We start from the raw sequence: 18,389 nt of genomic DNA, 5'->3' as shown, positions 1-18,389 counted from the left end.
CTTGAGCCACACTGCTATGTATTAAGGTACTATTGGTATTGGGCCTAGTGTGCAATGATGTGATCAGTAAGGGATAGTGATTGAAAGTGTTGACTGAATTAATGATGAAGACGTTGGTCACATGCTAAGGTGTAGGCCTATGGTGTCGTATTGAGCTAGTAGAACTTCAATGTTTAGAGATTAGAACATCAATGAAAGGGTGCTGGTGTAGGTTGTTCCATAAAGCAACATTACAGTTTCCCTACTGGTTTGTCCCTCAAATAGAACACTGTTCAGCAGATGTATTCATTTATCAGACACCTTTCTTTTTCTCATTGCATGTTTTTAATCATACAAACATTTAAGCAGATAGCCTCTGCCACTTTTTCTTTTTTTTCTCCCAAATATATAGGCCTATTGTCTTTCCAGCAATTCCATTGTGTGTGAAGTACAATATGTCGTTTTATCTGGGCTACTCGACATTATTTGAACTGTTTTCTTTTATGAGTAGAATATGAGAGGCGAGTATGCACATACTGTACGTGCAAGTCATTGTGGCATGTGTATCAATTTCCATTTCCAATCCAAAAACACTATTATTGTTAATACTTTTTTTGTGGACACAGTATTTGAAGCACAGGTCTAAATGAAAGTTGTGAGCAAGTACTATAGGCTACATGTAGGCTACCCTTAGCCTACTGTAGTAAATGCTTTTGATTTATTGTTACCTTGTTATCTCCCCCCCCATACACACCTATGCTAGGCGGCATTAGGTTGTCTACACATATTTGTGTTTTTCCTTGTTTAGTTTTTTCTTATAAACAGATTTGTATACAAATATGTATGTATGCCTAAACCACGCAATGAAGTTTATATCAAACGTTTTCATCGTTGAATTATTTTTGGTAGGCCTAATACACTTAATTTATTGGTTCCTTGAATTGATTGACTGCATGGTCTCCTCCATGACAAAGCCCCAGCAGCAGCTCGCCCCCTCCCCGCCGTGTCGCTGCAGTGTGAAGGTTCACCAGCATGGCCCTCACGGATCAGATGACAATGTTAGAAAAGTAAAAGTTGGGACGGCACGAGCGGCTTCAACCTAGCACGTACCGACATCACAGAGGGGACTGACGGCCTGACAGACAGACAAACATACTGACAGACAGACAAACATACTGACAGACAGACAGACGGACGGACAGACAGCAGTCATGACTAGCGAGTGGGTTCCTGCGCTGAGCAGGGAGGCGGAGGACGAGGCTTTGGGAGACTACGACGACGACGACCTGGAGGCGTTTACAGACGAGGAGCCGGGCGCTGAGGAGGGAGGTAGGGCCGATGAAGGTCACACTTCGGCGGGGGAGCGAAGGGGGACGCTACACACTCCACACGGCTCTATGTAGGCTACTGCTCCTAACACAGCCCGTTTTACACGGCTCTATGAAGGCTACTGCTCCTAACACAGCCCGCTAAAAAGCGGGCATACGGAGGCTGCTTTAGGCTACACACGGACACACGGACACAACATAGCCGATAACGTTTCCTTCTGCGTCAGCTGACAACGTGGGGGGTGGACGTCTTTTTTAAAGTTACCACAGAGGTAGAGACACTGCTTAAAACTGACACACACACTATGCCTATATGAGACTACTATTAACTATATTCATATAATAGGCTATTGCAGAACGGTAAATGAAGATTACTCAGGCTTCTCACAGAGCTGCTTATGATGCCTGGAGATGAAACTAGATATGTGACAGTTGACACTCACTTGTTTATTTAGGCTACATAGGCCTAAAGTGGGTCAGAATCAGGGTTGCACAGTGCGGAAAGTTTCCATGGGAAGTTAAACTGGGGAAATTTGGGAATAGGCTATTCAAAATTGGGAATTGGGCTAACTGGAAATGGGATAATAAACATAAACTGGATCATATCCAAACATACATAAACATTATGTTTTGTCATAGACAGACATCCATGAAAAATAATACAATTCAAACATACATTTCAAAAGAGTTAAGAGTAAGTAGAACTTCATTAAGTTTGAATTAAATCAAATAAAAACATGAATGTTGAGGTAAATATCACCTCATCCACCCAATGACAATGAGCTCATAAATGTGGCCTCAGTAGTCCAGGGTTCTAGAAATCATCTGTGCACGTGATGGAGAGACAGTGTATGTAGGGGCCTCAATACCCCTGCAGATGTGCGTGTGATTGAGGAATAGCATAAATATTCTCAAGTGTACATGCATGAAATCGAGTTGTTTTAGTCAAGATTATTCTAAAATATAATTTCCCCAAATATATTTGAAATCACAGTTAATGGCATACTTCAATGTAGTTATAATTCCCTGTTTATTCCCGTTTATTCCCATAATTCCCATACATTCCCATGGCAAGTTTCCAATTTAGAAAATTCCCGAAATTTTGCAACCCTAGTCAGAATTTGAATCGGTCAGAGTTTTACTGGCCCTATGCCAAGCCTATTCTAAATGTTTGGTTTTTATGAGGTGTTGTCAAATAACGACTATGTGTAGCTAATTTAATTCTTTATTTATGGACATGGACAAAGCGTCATATATCCTAGGTGACAAAGAGTTACAGTTGAAAGTGAAAGTAGGCTACAGGCTAAGAGAGGACAAGAGAACCACTGGGTTATTTAGTGCTGAACAATTTGGTAATTTCATTTTTGTTTACCAATATTGCAAATTAATTTGATATGTGGTTACTTTAAGTTCCTATTATTCAACATACACAAACAATAAGTAATTCTGTAATATGACAAACACAATATTAGATAGAAAGAACTGTTGTTTCCTGTAGGCCAGTTAGGATGAAATCAGATTATGCATGTATATGGAAGATGACACATTTTTAATTTGACTAGACTGGCTACTTCAATCATAGTAGGCTGACTGATTTATTACATTTTCAGACTTGTAAAGCATGCCATCATTTTTCAGGCTAACATGACAAAGGACTGCCAAATAAGCCTGGTGTAAACATCAATATGACATTCAGTAAGAAATCACACAAACTAAAGTGCAGATGGCAAAACAATAAATACAAACCAATCTGTGGCTGTGACCACTGTGTATTAAGATTATTTAGATATGTTATAGCTTGATAAGGTTTTGTACATTTGGTACATAGGCTACAATCTTTACCCCATTCTTTATTAGTCATATGCAGTAATTGGCCTACTGTACATGTAATAGAATAATGTTAAATATAATTTAAAAAAACATGTGTATGCGATATGGTGTGGTTTACATTCTAAATATGTGCAGCATGAACATTAATATGTGAACAGACCTGTATTTTATTTGAATGTTGGTACCAGGCTAAGAGGTGGCTGTTTATGGCCTAACCTGATCAGTGCGTCATGAACCGTTAGCTGACGTGTCCTAGCATGCACTCACTGGAGTCCCACTCACTCGCTTTCTGCAAAACTGCTCCATGCTCACAAAGGACACGTTTAGCTTAGATATGTTCATTTTCATGCTGTGTTGTTGCATTTACCAAACCAGTTTTATTCCACAAAATCACTTTTTATGTCAAAATAGGTGAATATCTCCTCATGGTCCACTACATGTACCTAAGTGTGTGTTCTGAAAAATTTCCTGCATAAATACACAGCCTGGGCTCTGTAAACTAGTATCTCAACAACGATTATGTTAACAAAGGGGGCCCACGCTAGCTAGCAACATACCTGTTTACAGAGCCTAGGCTGTGTATTAACACTAGATTTGTTTTTCAGCGCACACATAGAACGGACAGGTAGCGGTTCGTCAGGAGATAATCACTGATTTTGACAAAGTGATTTTGTTAAACAAACATTCAATCTTTAATATGCTTTCTCGTGTTTTGCACTTACAGCTCTGTAAAAAATGAAGAGACCACTCCAAATGTTCAGTTTCTCTTGTCTCTTACTCTTTATAGGCATATGTTTGAGTAAAATTAACATTTAGATTTTATAGTATAAACTACTGACAACATTTCTACCAAATTCACAATACAATAATTGTCATTTAGAGCATTTTCAATAAGTAATGTAGAGTTGAAGATTGAAGAAAAATCCAGACTGGTCTCTTAATTGTTTAAAACCAAACCACTTCCACACTATAACTGCATACATGTATTTGTGTCTGTGACTGGGCCAAATAGTGTCACAGCACATGACACAAATATAAAATACCTCTATGGGATTTGCACTCAGAATGGATTACTGACTAGACGGGTGAATTTACATCACATTGGACAAGTCAGAGACATGTTTACAACAAGGAATATAAATTTTATTTTCCTAATAAATGACAGTTTTATTCCATTGCTAACCCACAGTGGGCACACCTGTAGCTCAATGCGCAAAACTCTAACTACAGTCTGCACTACCAACATTCACTGGAGCTGAACAGTTCACTTTACCTGCAAAATATAGGCTCAGTGCAGCAAACGCTATTAACCAGCCTCATTGAGATAACACACACTGTCACTCAGAACCTGCTCAGAGTATAAACACTAGCATCAAACCCCAATACATAAATTACAAACTTTTAATCTTTATAGTTTGAATAATTTGAGTTACTTCACACAAATCACATAATATTTTCTTTGATGAAAGGGTGAAATTCTTTCACATGAAATTGTTTTATAACATACCAGTTTTTTTAGGAAACAAAAATAAATGAAAATCTGAAGTTTGCTTCAATAGATACATATTCTGTACATTTTATTGATACCATTTCCAAATGTAGTATTTATCTGTGTAAATAATATTCTATCAATGTAATACAGAATTCAATTCCTGTAATGTTGTCGTTTGCTGTAAGATGCAACTCTGAGCTGTTAGTTTGCTGGAAAATTCGTATTACAGATGCTACTTTAGATCTTAGCAGATTGGGTTGCACCCTCAACCCTGCCTCTCTCAATGAGAGACCATGATTCACAACAGGGTCTATCAGTGTTGCCCTTACTGCGGTTCATCAGAAATTACAGCTCTTCTAGGTCTTCCTCCACACATCCAGTCTCACTGCCACTCTTCTCCCTCCAACAACCTGTCTTCATTGGTCCATTTCCAAAATAAAGTATTTTTGAGCTTTCCCTATATAGCCTACTGTATATACTGTATGTTCACTAACAAGTCTAAAACAGGACACCTTCTTAGTGATTCAGTTGAAATTGCAATCCATAGTGTTTAAAATGCACCAGGATGAAATCCATTCTGTTTTGAATGTGTGGTTTACAGTTGTGACAGCAGTGTGTTAGCATTTGAACAAAGTGCTGGAAATCCACAGTGTTGTGCAGGTTGTGATATAAGCCATGAGATAAGTGTGTAGGGTTTTGAAAATTGGGTTGAAGCAATGGAAAGCAAGATAGAGTTTGGTCCACATGAACTGTATCTGTGCATAGTATTGTTAGAGTTTTGCACATGTCGCTCCAGTTGTGCCTACTGTGGTTTAGCGATTGAAAAAAACGAGGCAACGGCTTGGAAGATGTGGCGTGAAACAACTGGGGGTATTTATTTGGGAGTGAGTGATTGGCTTTTTAGGGTGTTACTTAACCAGCTGGTTACAAGTCAATCCCTTTGATAAACTGAGTTGAGTTGTTAGTTTTTTTTTTTCTGGAATAGGCCGTTATCAACTAACCATTTCAAAGCACTTTAACTTTGGATGAGACTATAAGCACAGTTCACTTGCTGTCCAGTCAGAATCTTAAATCGTGAAGTGATTCCAATGTCAGACAGTGTAACGGATGAAGAAGACATATGACCTAATGAATAGTCTAGCAGTGTCAAGTGCTTTTCCATGGGCTCTGCAGTATTCAGCTCTGCACTCCTTCATGCCCACGCTGGAATACAAAATGAGAATTGTGCATTTTGTAGGATAGGAAGTCAAAAGGAGTTGAGATATAATGGAAGCTATTGTTTGACCAAACACTGTGTTGGTGACTTTCTACAGAGAATGCGGTTCCCCCGTGTCTTTTTAGGGCAGGAAGCCTTTTGGTGAGAATGAACTTGACAAATCCCAACATAGCGCAATTAAGTAGGAATGTGACACACACACACACACACACACACACACACACACACACACACACACACACACACACACACACACACACACACACACACACTTGTCTTGTACTGAAGTAAGTACTGTAAATTTGCCTGTGGGAATAGAAGATAACTCATCTTTTGTTTTTCCCTCAAATAAGGACAACATTTTTATCATCATCTTATTACATTAAGAAATAATGTCTGTCTATCCCCAGCATACATTCTGCTCCACCTATTTCTCATCTTATCCGTCTTCTTGTTGGTGTGTAGAGTTGGAGGTGAGTGACCCTCTGAAGAGGGAGGTGAAGCCCCGCATACTGCTGATGGGCCTGAGGAGGAGTGGCAAGTCCTCCATCCAGAAGGTGGTGTTCCACAAGATGTCTCCTAACGAGACCCTGTTCCTGGAGAGCACCAATAAGATCTGCAGGGAGGACGTGTCCAGCAGCTCCTTCGTCAGCTTCCAGATCTGGGACTTCCCCGGACAGATCGACTTCTTTGACCCCACCTTTGACTACCAGATGATCTTCAGAGGCACCGGAGCACTCATCTTTGTCATTGACTCACAGGTCTGTTGGTCAATGTATTTTAACATGTAAAGTTAAGCCTATCAGTCCGCAAACCAGGAGTGAAAATATCCTAAAATATGTAGATGTATGATTGAAGGGATAATTATTTTTTAGGTAATATATATATACTGTATATATATATATATATATATATATATATATATATATATATATATATATATATATATACAGGTCCTTCTCATATAATTAGCATATTGTGATAAAGTTAAATATTTTCTGTAATGTACTGATAAACATTAGACTTTCATATATTTTAGATTCATTACACACAACTGAAGTAGTTCATGCCTTTTATTGTTTTAATATTGATGATTTTGGCAAAAAAGTAAAGAAAAACCAAAAATCCCTATCTCAAAGAATTTGCATATTTCATCCGACCAATAAAAGAAAACTGTTTTTAATACAAAAAAGTCAATCTTCAAATAATTATGTTCAGTTATGCACTCAATACTTGGTCGGGAATCCTTTCGCAGAAATGACTGCTTCAATGCGGCGTGGCATGTAGGCAATCAGCCTGTGGCACTGCTGAGGTGTTATGGAGGCCCAGGATGCTTCGATAACGGCCTTAAGCTCATCCACAGTGTTGGGTCTGGTGTCTCTCAACTTCCTCTTCACAATATCCCACAGATTCTCTATGGGGTTCAGGTCAGGAGAGTTGGCAGGCCAATTGAGCACAGTAATACCATGGTCAGTAAACCATTTACCAGTGGTTTTGGCACTGTGAGCAGGTGCCAGGTCTTGTTGAAAAATGAAATCTTCATCTCCATAAAGCTTTTCAGCAGATGGAAGCATGAAGTGCTGAAATCTCCTGATAGCTAGCTGCATTGACCCTGCCTTTGATAAAACACAGTGGACCAACACCAGCAGCTGACATGGCACCCCAGACCATCACTGACTGTGGGTACTTGACACTGGACTTCAGGCATTTTGGCATTTCCTTCTCCCCAGTCTTCCTCCAGACTCTGGCACCTTGATTTCCGAATGACATGCAAAATTTGCTTTCATCCGAAAAAAGTACTTTGGACCACTGAGCAACAGTCCAGTGCTGCTTCTCTGTAGCCCAGGTCAGGCGCTTCTGCCGCTGTTTCTGGTTCAAAAGTGGCTTGACCTGGGGAATGCGGCACCTGTAGCCCATTTCCTGCACACGCATGTTCACGGTGGCTCTGGATGTTTCTACTCCAGACTCAGTCCACTGCTTCCGCAGGTCCCCCAAGGTCTGGAATCGGCCCTTCTCCACAATCCTCCTCAGGGTCCGGTCACCTCTTCTGGTTGTGCAGCGTTTTCTGCCACACTTTTTCCTTCCCACAGACTTCCCACTGAGGTGCCTTGATACAGCACTCTGGGAACAGCCTATTCGCTCAGAAATGTATTTCTGTGTCTTACCCTCTTGCTTGAGGGTGTCAATGATGGCCTTCTGGACAGCAGTCAGGTCGGCAGTCTTACCCATGATTGCGGTTTTGAGTAATGAACCAGGCTGGGAGTTTTTAAAAGCCTCAGGAATCTTTTGCAGGTGTTTAGAGTTAATTAGTTGATTCAGATGATTAGGTTAAGAGCTCGTTTAGAGTACCTTTTCATGATATGCTAATTTTTTGAGATAGGAATTTGGGGTTTTCATGAGCTGTATGCCAAAATCATCAGTATTAAAACAACAAAAGACCTGAAATATTTCAGTTGGTGTGCAATGAATCTAAAATATATGAAAGTTCAATTATTATCATTACATTATGGAAAATAATCAACTTTATCACAATATGCTAATTATATGAGAAGGACCTGTATATATATATATATATATATATATATATATATATATATATATATATATATATATATATATATATATGGAGAAAAAACGTTAATCCGGCCCCTTCAGCAACAGTAGAAAGGGAAGATCAAATTCTAGTTATTGGAAGCAAAGGAACTGCCAGGTATTGCTTGCTGTGTTGTGTTAATCTTTCTCCTCCTGGTGACAGGATGACTATGTGGAGGCTCTGAGCAGACTGCATCTCACAGTGACCAGGGCCTACAAGGTCAACCCAGACATCAACTTTGAGGTGTTCATCCACAAAGTGGACGGCCTGTCAGACGACCATAAGATTGAGAAGCAGAGGGACATCCACAAACGAACCAACGATGACCTGGTAGACGCAGGCCTGGAACGGATACACCTCAGGTGGGGTTGGCCCGCAGCTTTGGGACTGTTTGTGCTTTCAGAATTTGCATGGATGAAATGGGTAGAGTAATGCAAGAAGACTTCAAAGGTTTACTAATAATAGATAAGTGGAGAAGGAGTAGGATTGAACAAGTTTATTCTTTTTCCTACTCCTTTTCAGACATATCAATACTTGTTTATTGAATATAATGTAATATGTTTTCTTCTTCTATTTGTGAGCTAATTGATTTTTTTTTTTGTGTGTGATTTTCTTGTTTTGTTTTGTATAATTGTTGATATATCTGAAATAAATGTATGCAATTCCATTTAAAATACTGTAAATTGAGTGATACATCTTAGCAGTCCTTTTAAAGTCAGTGTTCTTTTATTTTCAGGCCATGGACACGTTCAAACTGACTTACTCCTACATTTGATTAGGACCCACATACACTCGGACAGTTACATAGAGATCTAGTATTGTAATTGCACAACTTTCTAACTGGTGATGATGTAGCTTGGTTTGGATAAAGTCATGTAGAAAAAAGACAACTTCTATTGCTACAGAAACACCAGACCTCCACCAGAATAGTGTTGGTATCTGTATTGAAAGTTACTAGTGATATAAGATGTAGGATACCCAGCCCTCAGCCCTAACACCTTTATTTCTATCAAATAATATAAAATGAATATGCTCAATGGGCGTCTCATTTTTGCCTTTTACAAGAATTGCATTGTTTTGTTTTTTTCAAACATATATTTATTGGATTTTTGTTTGTTTTTACAGCATAGACAAGCACAACAACAGACAGTGTGCAAAAACAGCGCACATAACAGAGCAATCACTCAAAACGCATCACCCCCCACCCCTCCTCCCCACAAAAAAAAAACAAAAACAAAACAAAACAACAGTTACGTTAAATTAACATAAAGCGTATGTGATTGTATGACAAATTCAGCATACATCTCTGAATAATAAAACAACATATGTGCACATAAGCATGCCTTCACACAGTAATGAATAAGCATAAATTAAGAATGGATGAAAAAAAAATAAAAATAAAAAAAAGCCACAGTTACAATCAGATCAGTTCAAATCATCACTCCCTCCATCACTTCGTATACCTTCATTTTCAAGGAAATTATAAAAGACCTTCCAAATTCTCCAAAACCTATCGATCCTGTTTTTTGTGAAATAACTGATCTTTTCCAGTGCCAGATAGGAAGTCACTCCGTTTAACCATTCAGAAACGCCACAAACAGTTGGTTTTTTCCATGACCTAGCAATGCACCTTTTAGCCTCCAAAAGGCACATACCAATTAAAGATTTCTTATCATTAGTTACCACAAAATTGGCAGGGTAAATATTTAGGATACATAGCTTAGGATCAGAAGGCATCACCTTGCCAATAATACGACCAATAATGTTCAGGACCTCTCGCCAAAAGAGTGCAACCTGTGGACAGCTCCACATACAATGGAACAGTGAACCCTTCTGCTGGCTACATTTAATGCACGTGTCGGGAATATTGGGGTTAAAGTGGTTTAGCTTCACAGGAGTAATGTACTGTCTACTCAGCCATTTATATTGTAAGAGTATAGAATGTGTGTTTACAGATTGGGTTTTTACCAAAGAGCAGGCTTTTGACCATTCTTCCTCTGATACATTTTCCACTAAATCCATATTCCAGGCCCGTAAAATATTATTTGATGACTTATTAGATCCACTAACAAGCAGATTGTAAAGCATAGACACCCCCCCCCCTAGCTTTCAAATATTTTAAAGTGATGTCTTCTAAAATGGACAAGGGGGGGGGGGGGAGCGTCAGGCTATTACATTGCTTTGATAGAACAACATTTCTGATTTGGAGATATTTAAAGAAATGTTTTGTAGGAATGTCATATTTGGATTTAAGATCTTCAAATGACATACATTCACCTCCATTGTACAAATCAGATATTTTAGCTAGACCTTTGGAGGACCAAAGTTTAAAACCCGGGTCTGCCCTTCCTGGGTGAAAGTCATCATTATCGAAAATGGGCGTGAATTGGGAGAGACTTTTTGTCATACCCCAGTAAGCAATGGCATTATGCCAAATCCTTATCGTATTTTTCAAAAAAGGATTTTTGGTATTTTTAAGGAGCTTTTTTTTGTCTGCCGAATACATGTACAAATGCAGTGGCACTGTAATATTTTGGGATTCCATTGCAACCCAAGCTGGGGGGTGGTCATTCACAAAATAAAACATACCGGCCCTAATTTGCGCTGCCCAAAAGTACCAAAGGAAATTTGGAAATTGCAGTCCACCTCTGTCATATGGTAAATACAACAAGGAAAGTCTGAGTCTAGGGCGTTTGTTATTCCAAATGAAGTTTGTGAAAGTTTTGTTAAGCAATTTAAAGAAGGAAGGAGCTGGAGAGAGTGGAATTGACTGGAAGAGGTATAAAAATGTACTTAAAATCGACATTTTTAGGACATTAATGCGTCCGATTAAGGATATGGGTAATTTGGTCCATCTATTTATCAATTGTGTGACGTTATCCACAAGGGGGTCATAATTAGCTGAAATGATTTTGTCAATAGTAGGAGTAATTTTGACACCTAAGTAAGTAAATCCTTGTTTTGACACAGTAAATGGTGTAGGGATCGGGGGACTATTTCTCTCATTTTCTGTCAAAAACATTATCACTGATTTACTATTGTTTACTTTATAGCCTGAAAAGGTACCAAATGTTCTCATCAAACTCAGCAGGCTAGGAAGCGTTTTCTCCAATCTGGAACAAAATAAAATGACGTCATCCGCATACAACGAGATACGATGTTCTATGCCTCCGACTTTAATTCCTGTAATGCCAGCATGCTTGCGAATTGCCATGGCAAGTGGCTCAATAGCAAGAATTGCATTGTTGATTTGTAACACTATTTATTGTTGTCTTGGCCTTACCTGTGTAAAGCTAAGAAGACATATTCTGATTGCGTTTCTTCTCCCCTGCAGCATCTATTTAACCAGTATATACGACCACTCCATCTTTGAGGCTTTCAGTAAAGTGGTTCAGAAGCTCATCCCACAGTTGCCCACACTGGAAAACCTGCTGAACATCTTCATTTCTGTGAGTAACAATGTGACCCTGAATGAGCTCTATCTCAAAGACATTCTCCATACATCACAACCTCTATGGAAACCCATGGCTTCTGTATTTCCTTCGCATTGTATAAACAGCTCCGGAAAAAATAAAGAGACCACTCCAAATGAGTCTCTTGTTTTTACTATTTATAGGCATATGTTTGAGTAGAATGAACATGTTGATTTTATAATAGAAACTACTGACAACATTTCTACTGAAATTCACAATAAAAATATTGTCATTTAGAGCATGTTCAATAAGTAATGTAGAGATAAAGATTTAAGAAAAATCCAGACTGGTCTCTTAATTTTTTTTCCGGGGCTGTACTGTATATCAAGTTGGACAAGGCACATTACTGTATTTTGGATGTGCAAGTCCTCTTGTACTTGTACCATTCAGTCACTAGGTGGCAGGGATACATGACAAATATACTGGTTGCTTTTCATGAACCCAGACATTTGCCAGCACTGTTTTTTTGTGTTCTGCCTGCGCAATAGAATAAAATAAAGGATTTACATTATATTTGCCCATTGATAAGTATTATTCACTGACTGCCTTTGGCCACCACACCACCAAGAAACCCATACTCGTGTGTCCCTAGTCAATGAATAACAGAGAGAAAGAGCAGCTCTCTGGTGTAGTGGTTACAGGTCATTCAGATTAATTTTGCTATTGGAAATGATCTGAAATTAATTTTACTTTAATGATAATTGAAGTTCCAATCGGGACTCCACCATTCCCTTAGGAATGGAAAAATAGTATGTCTGGTTTTATCAATGGTATATCTTTAATGTTGATGAGCTTAGTGATCAGTTAAATAAATCAATATTAATAAAACCTATAGTCAAATGATCGCTCTATAAAATCCTTACAAAAGGAAGTGACTCCTCAGGGAACTAAAAGGTTTCCTTGTTTCTCTTATACATTTATTAACAAAGTCAGTCAATCAGAAGTTACCGCGGCCAAGTGGTAACATTTAGAAAAACGTGTCTCTTTGTTCATTTAGGAAGGAGGGGAAGAATACTTTTGCTCTAGAAAGAGCATCTCTATATAACAAAGCAGATTACTGAGACAGAGAGACTCTACCCAGCTTGGCTTTTTATACGGGTCAAAGGTGGAGTCCTCTCCGGCCACCCTGGCCAATCAAAGGGGAGATTTGGTGTCTGTGGGAATGGCAGCCAGGTAAAATGGCCTTAAAACACCCCCCTCCATGTGGTCGGCCGCATGGCCTTTAGCCCGCTGAGCTAACATGGCAGCTACACTGGGCTCCAGGGGTTTTCCTGGCTCAGGATGGGCTTTCGGGGGGTGACTACACGGACACATTTTGGTCACCACTTTTGGTGTCACAACTGTAGACAACAGTAAAGACAAGACGTCTGTGTCTGTTATCTTTATTTGACGATTTAAAAAATAATTTTATCTAAAAACAAAAGTCTGCGATGCTTGGACAGGAATCCTATTGGGAATCATGGGTCATTTTCTGAATTATACCGATAAAGAACACAAAGGCATGAAGACATTTTTTTTAATACTGATTAGTAACCTGTTAAATATGTGACTATTTAGAATTGATCCAATCCAGGGAAGCTGCAAGAACAAGTATTGAATTGGGCTGAACTAGAAAAACATTTGGAGAAGTTTTAAAGTGCTATTTCTATTTTCAGTTTTTTATCATTTTGGTGCTGGTGATTTTCCTTTGGTGCTAGTTGAGACTTTGGCGGCGCCAAAACAATCTCTGTGCAGGAAAAACCCTGGGTTCCTATCAGTAAGAACCGGACCTGGACTCACCACATCAACACTATTATGCCTTATTAAACTGCTCAACACATCTCCAGGGCAGAGCTGCTATCATGGAGGATCTCTAGCACACCCAGCAGGACCGAGGCCAACAGGATTATTAAAGATCCCAATCACCCCAGCAACAAACTGCTCTATCTGCTGCAGACGGTTCCACCACACCACAAGCAGCCAACACAATGTGGGAGTGGCTTAGTGCCTAATGTCCTGGGGCTGTATTTTTTTTTTTTTTAACAAATTTTTATTATTTTCCAAACAAACAAGACAAACAAACAACAACAACGAAAACATAACAGAGACACACAAACCCCCACCCCCCCACCCCTCCCACCCACAGGACAGGAAAACAGATCATACACTACAACAATAATTTGACACTTTCTGCGGCATCAACTAAAATGTTCAAGTTCTTTGTTTTTGCACCATGAAATTTTCCCACTGATTGTTCCATGTTGAGAATGTCCAGAAAGGCAAGCAACCATTGTTGTCTGTACAAAGAATGTGGGGCCTTCCAACGTAATGCAACCATTTTCTTTGCTGCCGTTAGACCGGCCATCCACACTCGCCTTTGTTGGAAGGAAAAACCTAGAATAGAATCATCATTCAAAATAAGAACCAAAGGAGAACAGGGTACAGTGCATTCCATGATAACTGACAGACAAGAAGAGACACATTTCCAAAATTTGAAAACTTCAGGACATTCCCAAATCATATGAATAAAAGTGCCCGGAAGACCCTGGGTGCAAAGTGTGCAGTTCGGGGAGTGTCTGGCTTTCATCAAAAATAATTTCCGGGGCGTACAGTAAGATCTCCAGACAAAATTATAATGTGTCATCTGATGGTTAGGGTTTCTAGAAGAAATTAAAATATTGGACCAGACTCTAGGCCAATTTATAGAAGAATGAATTAAAGATAAGTCCTTCCTCCATTTGTTATCAATTGGCAAAGGATTTAATGTTGCCTTTATCAACATGAAATATAATTTTGAGACCAGACCTCGGGTAGCAATGCATGAATATATACAATGTATTGGATGTGTTGGTAACTCTTGCCCCCAGGGGATTCTTAAGGTATTTAGAGCAGAACGCAACTGCAAATAAAAGAAAAAGGACGACGTTGGTACATTGAACTGCTGCTGAATGTCATGAAATGAGCCAAGATCTAAGTCTTTTGTGATATCAGAAATGATATGGATCCCTCTATCAGACCAGTAAGGAAATGAGACAGGCCGACCTCCAAGTCGTAAGTCATAATTATGAAATAAAGGAAAATGCTGATGAATTTTTATGTTGCTCTTGGTGTGCTTGCTCACCAGGCGCCAGACTGAAATTAAATGTGAGATTATTGGCCCAAATTTAAGGTTACAGAATTTAAGAGGAATATTACAATGTACTACATCTTGTAGTCTATGTGGAAACACCAGTTTTTCCTCTATCGAGCGCCAAGAGACAGAAATATCACTGTTCAACCAAGAGTGCAGGGGACGAAGGGTAAAAGCCCAAAAATAAAATTTGAAATTAGGGAGATTTTGGCCGCCTGCACATTTTCCCCTTTGCAAAGTGGAAAATTTAATTCGAGGGCGTTTGGCATTCCAAATAAATTTAGTTAACAGTGAATTCAGCCTATCCCAGTATCCCACTGGAGGTGGCAGAGGAATCATAGAACTGAAAAAGTTTATCCGAGGGAGAACATTCATTTTAATTATAGAAAACCTTGACTGAATAGAGGTTGGTATTTTAATCCATCTCTCCAAATCTGATTCCACAGCTCTAAAAATAGAATTAAAATTGTTTTTAGTTATTGTATTAACTGAAGAATATATTTGAATACCTAAATAACGGAAATGTTTGACAAATGGGATCCCAGAGATCTCTTTGGAATTACACATAGCTTCATTCAGGGGAAGTAGGGCTGATTTGGACCAATTAATTTTATAACCAGAGAGACTGCCAAAGTCATTAAAGATCTGAAGAAGATAAGGTATAGATTGAGGAGCATTACCAAGATAAAGCAAAATGTCATCGGCATACAACGATATATGATGGTCTGTATTATGCACAGTTATGGGAACTTGGTGCTCCGATAAACGTATAGCCTGTGCAAGTGGTTCTAAAGATAAATCAAATAAGAAAGGGGAAAGAACACAACCTTGCCGGCTGCCCCTTGCAACTTTGAACTGCGATGAGCAGATCTTCCCCGTTAATACCATAGCTGTAGGATTGGAATAAAGAACCTGAATCAGAGAAATAAAATGTTCCCCAAAGCCCATATGTCTTAGGACCTCCCACAAATATCCCCACTCCAGCCGGTCAAAAGCCTTCTCTGCATCTAAAGACAAGACCGCCGCCGGAGTGGGGACACTGTGGGAGGCCCCTATGATATGCAGTAAACGGCGTATGTTATCCGAAGCTAGGCGGGTTTTAATAAAACCTGTTTGTTCATGGTGAACAAGGGAGGTCATGTACGGCTCCAAACGCCGGGAGAGTACCTTTGCATACAACTTAACATCTGAATTCAACAAAGAAAGAGGACGATAGTTTGCACAAAACAAGGGATCTTTATCTTTTTTGAGGAGTAATGAGATCATTGCAGTGTCAACATCTCTGGAAAAAGAGCCCTTCAAAATAGCAAACTGGATCATATCCAAAAGTATTTGTCCTAATTGTGGCCAGAAAGCTAGGATAAATTCAGGGGGAATCCCATCGAAACCAGGTGATTTTCCTATATTCATACTGTGCAATGCTTCCTTCAATTCAGGCAGGGTGATGGGAGCATCAAGTGAAGCCCTATCTTCTTGATCCAACTGAGGTAATTGAAGATTGCGGAGAAAATTTTTGCATTTTTCAGCATTATATGGGACTTCAGAGCTGTAAAGCTCAGTGTAAAAATCACGAAAAGCTAAATTTACTGCCGAAGGTTCAGAGGTTATTAAACCGTCCTGCAAGCTAATGGCAGAGATATTCGAAAAATTTTCATTAACACAAAGTTTCTGAGCAAGCAAGTGGCTAGGACGTGAGCCTTGGAAGTAATGGTTCGAACGGGATCTACGGATAAGAAATTCCGCACGGCTTCTTTCAAGCAGCCAAAGTTCTTTCCTCGCAATTTCACGTTCAAGGGAAGCTTGAGCAGAGAAGTCATCATGCAATTTTGCATCCAAATATAACAATTTGGCTTCTAATGCCGCCATTTTACTTAAGCGAGATTTATTCAAGTTAGATGCAAAGAGAGTAGAGTTAGATCTTATAAAACCTTTAACCGCATCCCATACAATCCGTGGGTCTTCCACCGAATTCCTGTTTAAATCTATAAATTCTTTCAAATGCAACTCCATCTGAGATAAAAACATTTTATTTTGCAGAAGTGTAGTATTGAATCGCCAGCGGGCTGCACGAGTTAATCCTTCCTTGAGAGAGGCTTTGCAGATCAACGCATTATGATCGGATAAAGTGAAGGGAATGTACTCAATGTTGTGGACATTCGAAAATATATCTTTAGAGGCAAAAATGAAATCTATACGAGAAAAAGTTTTATGCCTTGGGGAGTAAAAGGAATAATCTTTAAATGTAATATTTTTGAGGCGCCAGAGATCCACAACGGCCATATCCTCAGCCCATTGACGCAGAGCAGAAGAAGCCAGGCGTTGATCTCTAGACTCCGTCTGACCCGTCCTATCCAACACATGATCCCACACTGAATTAAAGTCACCGCCAATAACTAAATGGAATTCTGATAGATCTAATAGCATGGTGTTTAATAGCTGCAAAAAATTCTTGTCAAATTTGTTAGGAGCATACACTGAAACAAAAGCGACCTTTTTTTCTTCAATTATAGTTTTAACAAAAGAAATTCTGCCCATAGTATCGCCTCCTGAGCCCAAATTTGTAAGTTGAAGATTTTTTTTAGCAACAATAGCTACACCTCTTGACTTTTTATCAAATGAGGAGGAAGCTAACACATTGTAGTGTTTGCTGTTAATGCGATACATGTCTTTTTGTAACAGGTGGGTTTCCTGTAGAAATGCAATGTCTACCTTCTTCCTCCGCAAAAAATCCAACACACTCACTCTTTTATAAGGAAGATTCAGCCCCCGTACATTACAGGAAAATAATGTTAAATGATTCATTAAAGGAAGCAAAACTTAGGCGATGCAGTCATCATAAAGAAACATAGAATGCCAGCGATAAGTGTCAAATATTCAAATCCTGTCCCAACCCTCATCCCCACAAAAAATACAAAAAAGACAGGATGTACACAAACACGAATCCAAACAAATACCCCGCCCACCCATGTGGGACAATGGAGAGTACAGTGAAGTTCGCAAGGAACCTCTGGCTCTCCCGTCTCCATGAAAAAAAAAGGTTGAGAAGAAAAAAAAGATCTCAACCTAACCCATCCCATCAAAAATGCGATAGGTGCATCTACCTTGTTCATAATAGGCATAAAAAAAAAATAATGGTATTGGCATCTTGGAGCTTCCTTCCACAGTGCACCTAGATAATTACAAGAGTCAAAAATATTCTACATCTCCCCCCTAAACGTAAAGATAAGTAAGGGAACTATTTTGTAGACTGTTATTTAATATACAAAGTAAAATTAGAATGAAACAAAAGAGCGAGAGAGAAAAAAAGAAGAGAAAAAAAAGAAGAGAGAGCAATCGAATGCCAAACATTCTTGCTATCTCCCCCTCCTG

General features: G+C 39.1%; 1 protein-coding gene across 1 annotated transcript in view; it reads left to right on the top strand.

Annotated features, from left to right (window-relative positions):
- The first annotated feature begins 1,168 nt into the window (after positions 1–1,168).
- The window catches only part of rragd (ras-related GTP binding D), a 62,346-nt gene continuing 45,125 nt past the window's right edge, over positions 1,169–18,389 (top strand). The window contains exons 1-4 of the mRNA XM_080042101.1: positions 1,169–1,308; positions 6,311–6,606; positions 8,601–8,800; positions 11,773–11,887. Of these exons, the coding sequence (XP_079898227.1) occupies positions 1,191–1,308; positions 6,311–6,606; positions 8,601–8,800; positions 11,773–11,887 (729 nt within the window). The 5' untranslated portion in view covers positions 1,169–1,190. The remainder of the gene's footprint in view (positions 1,309–6,310; positions 6,607–8,600; positions 8,801–11,772; positions 11,888–18,389) is intronic.

Source organism: Ammodytes marinus (genome assembly GCF_949987685.1).
Source record: "Ammodytes marinus genome assembly, chromosome: 15".
Lineage (NCBI taxonomy): Eukaryota > Metazoa > Chordata > Actinopteri > Uranoscopiformes > Ammodytidae > Ammodytes > Ammodytes marinus.
This window is presented reverse-complemented; position numbering and strand designations above follow the sequence as displayed.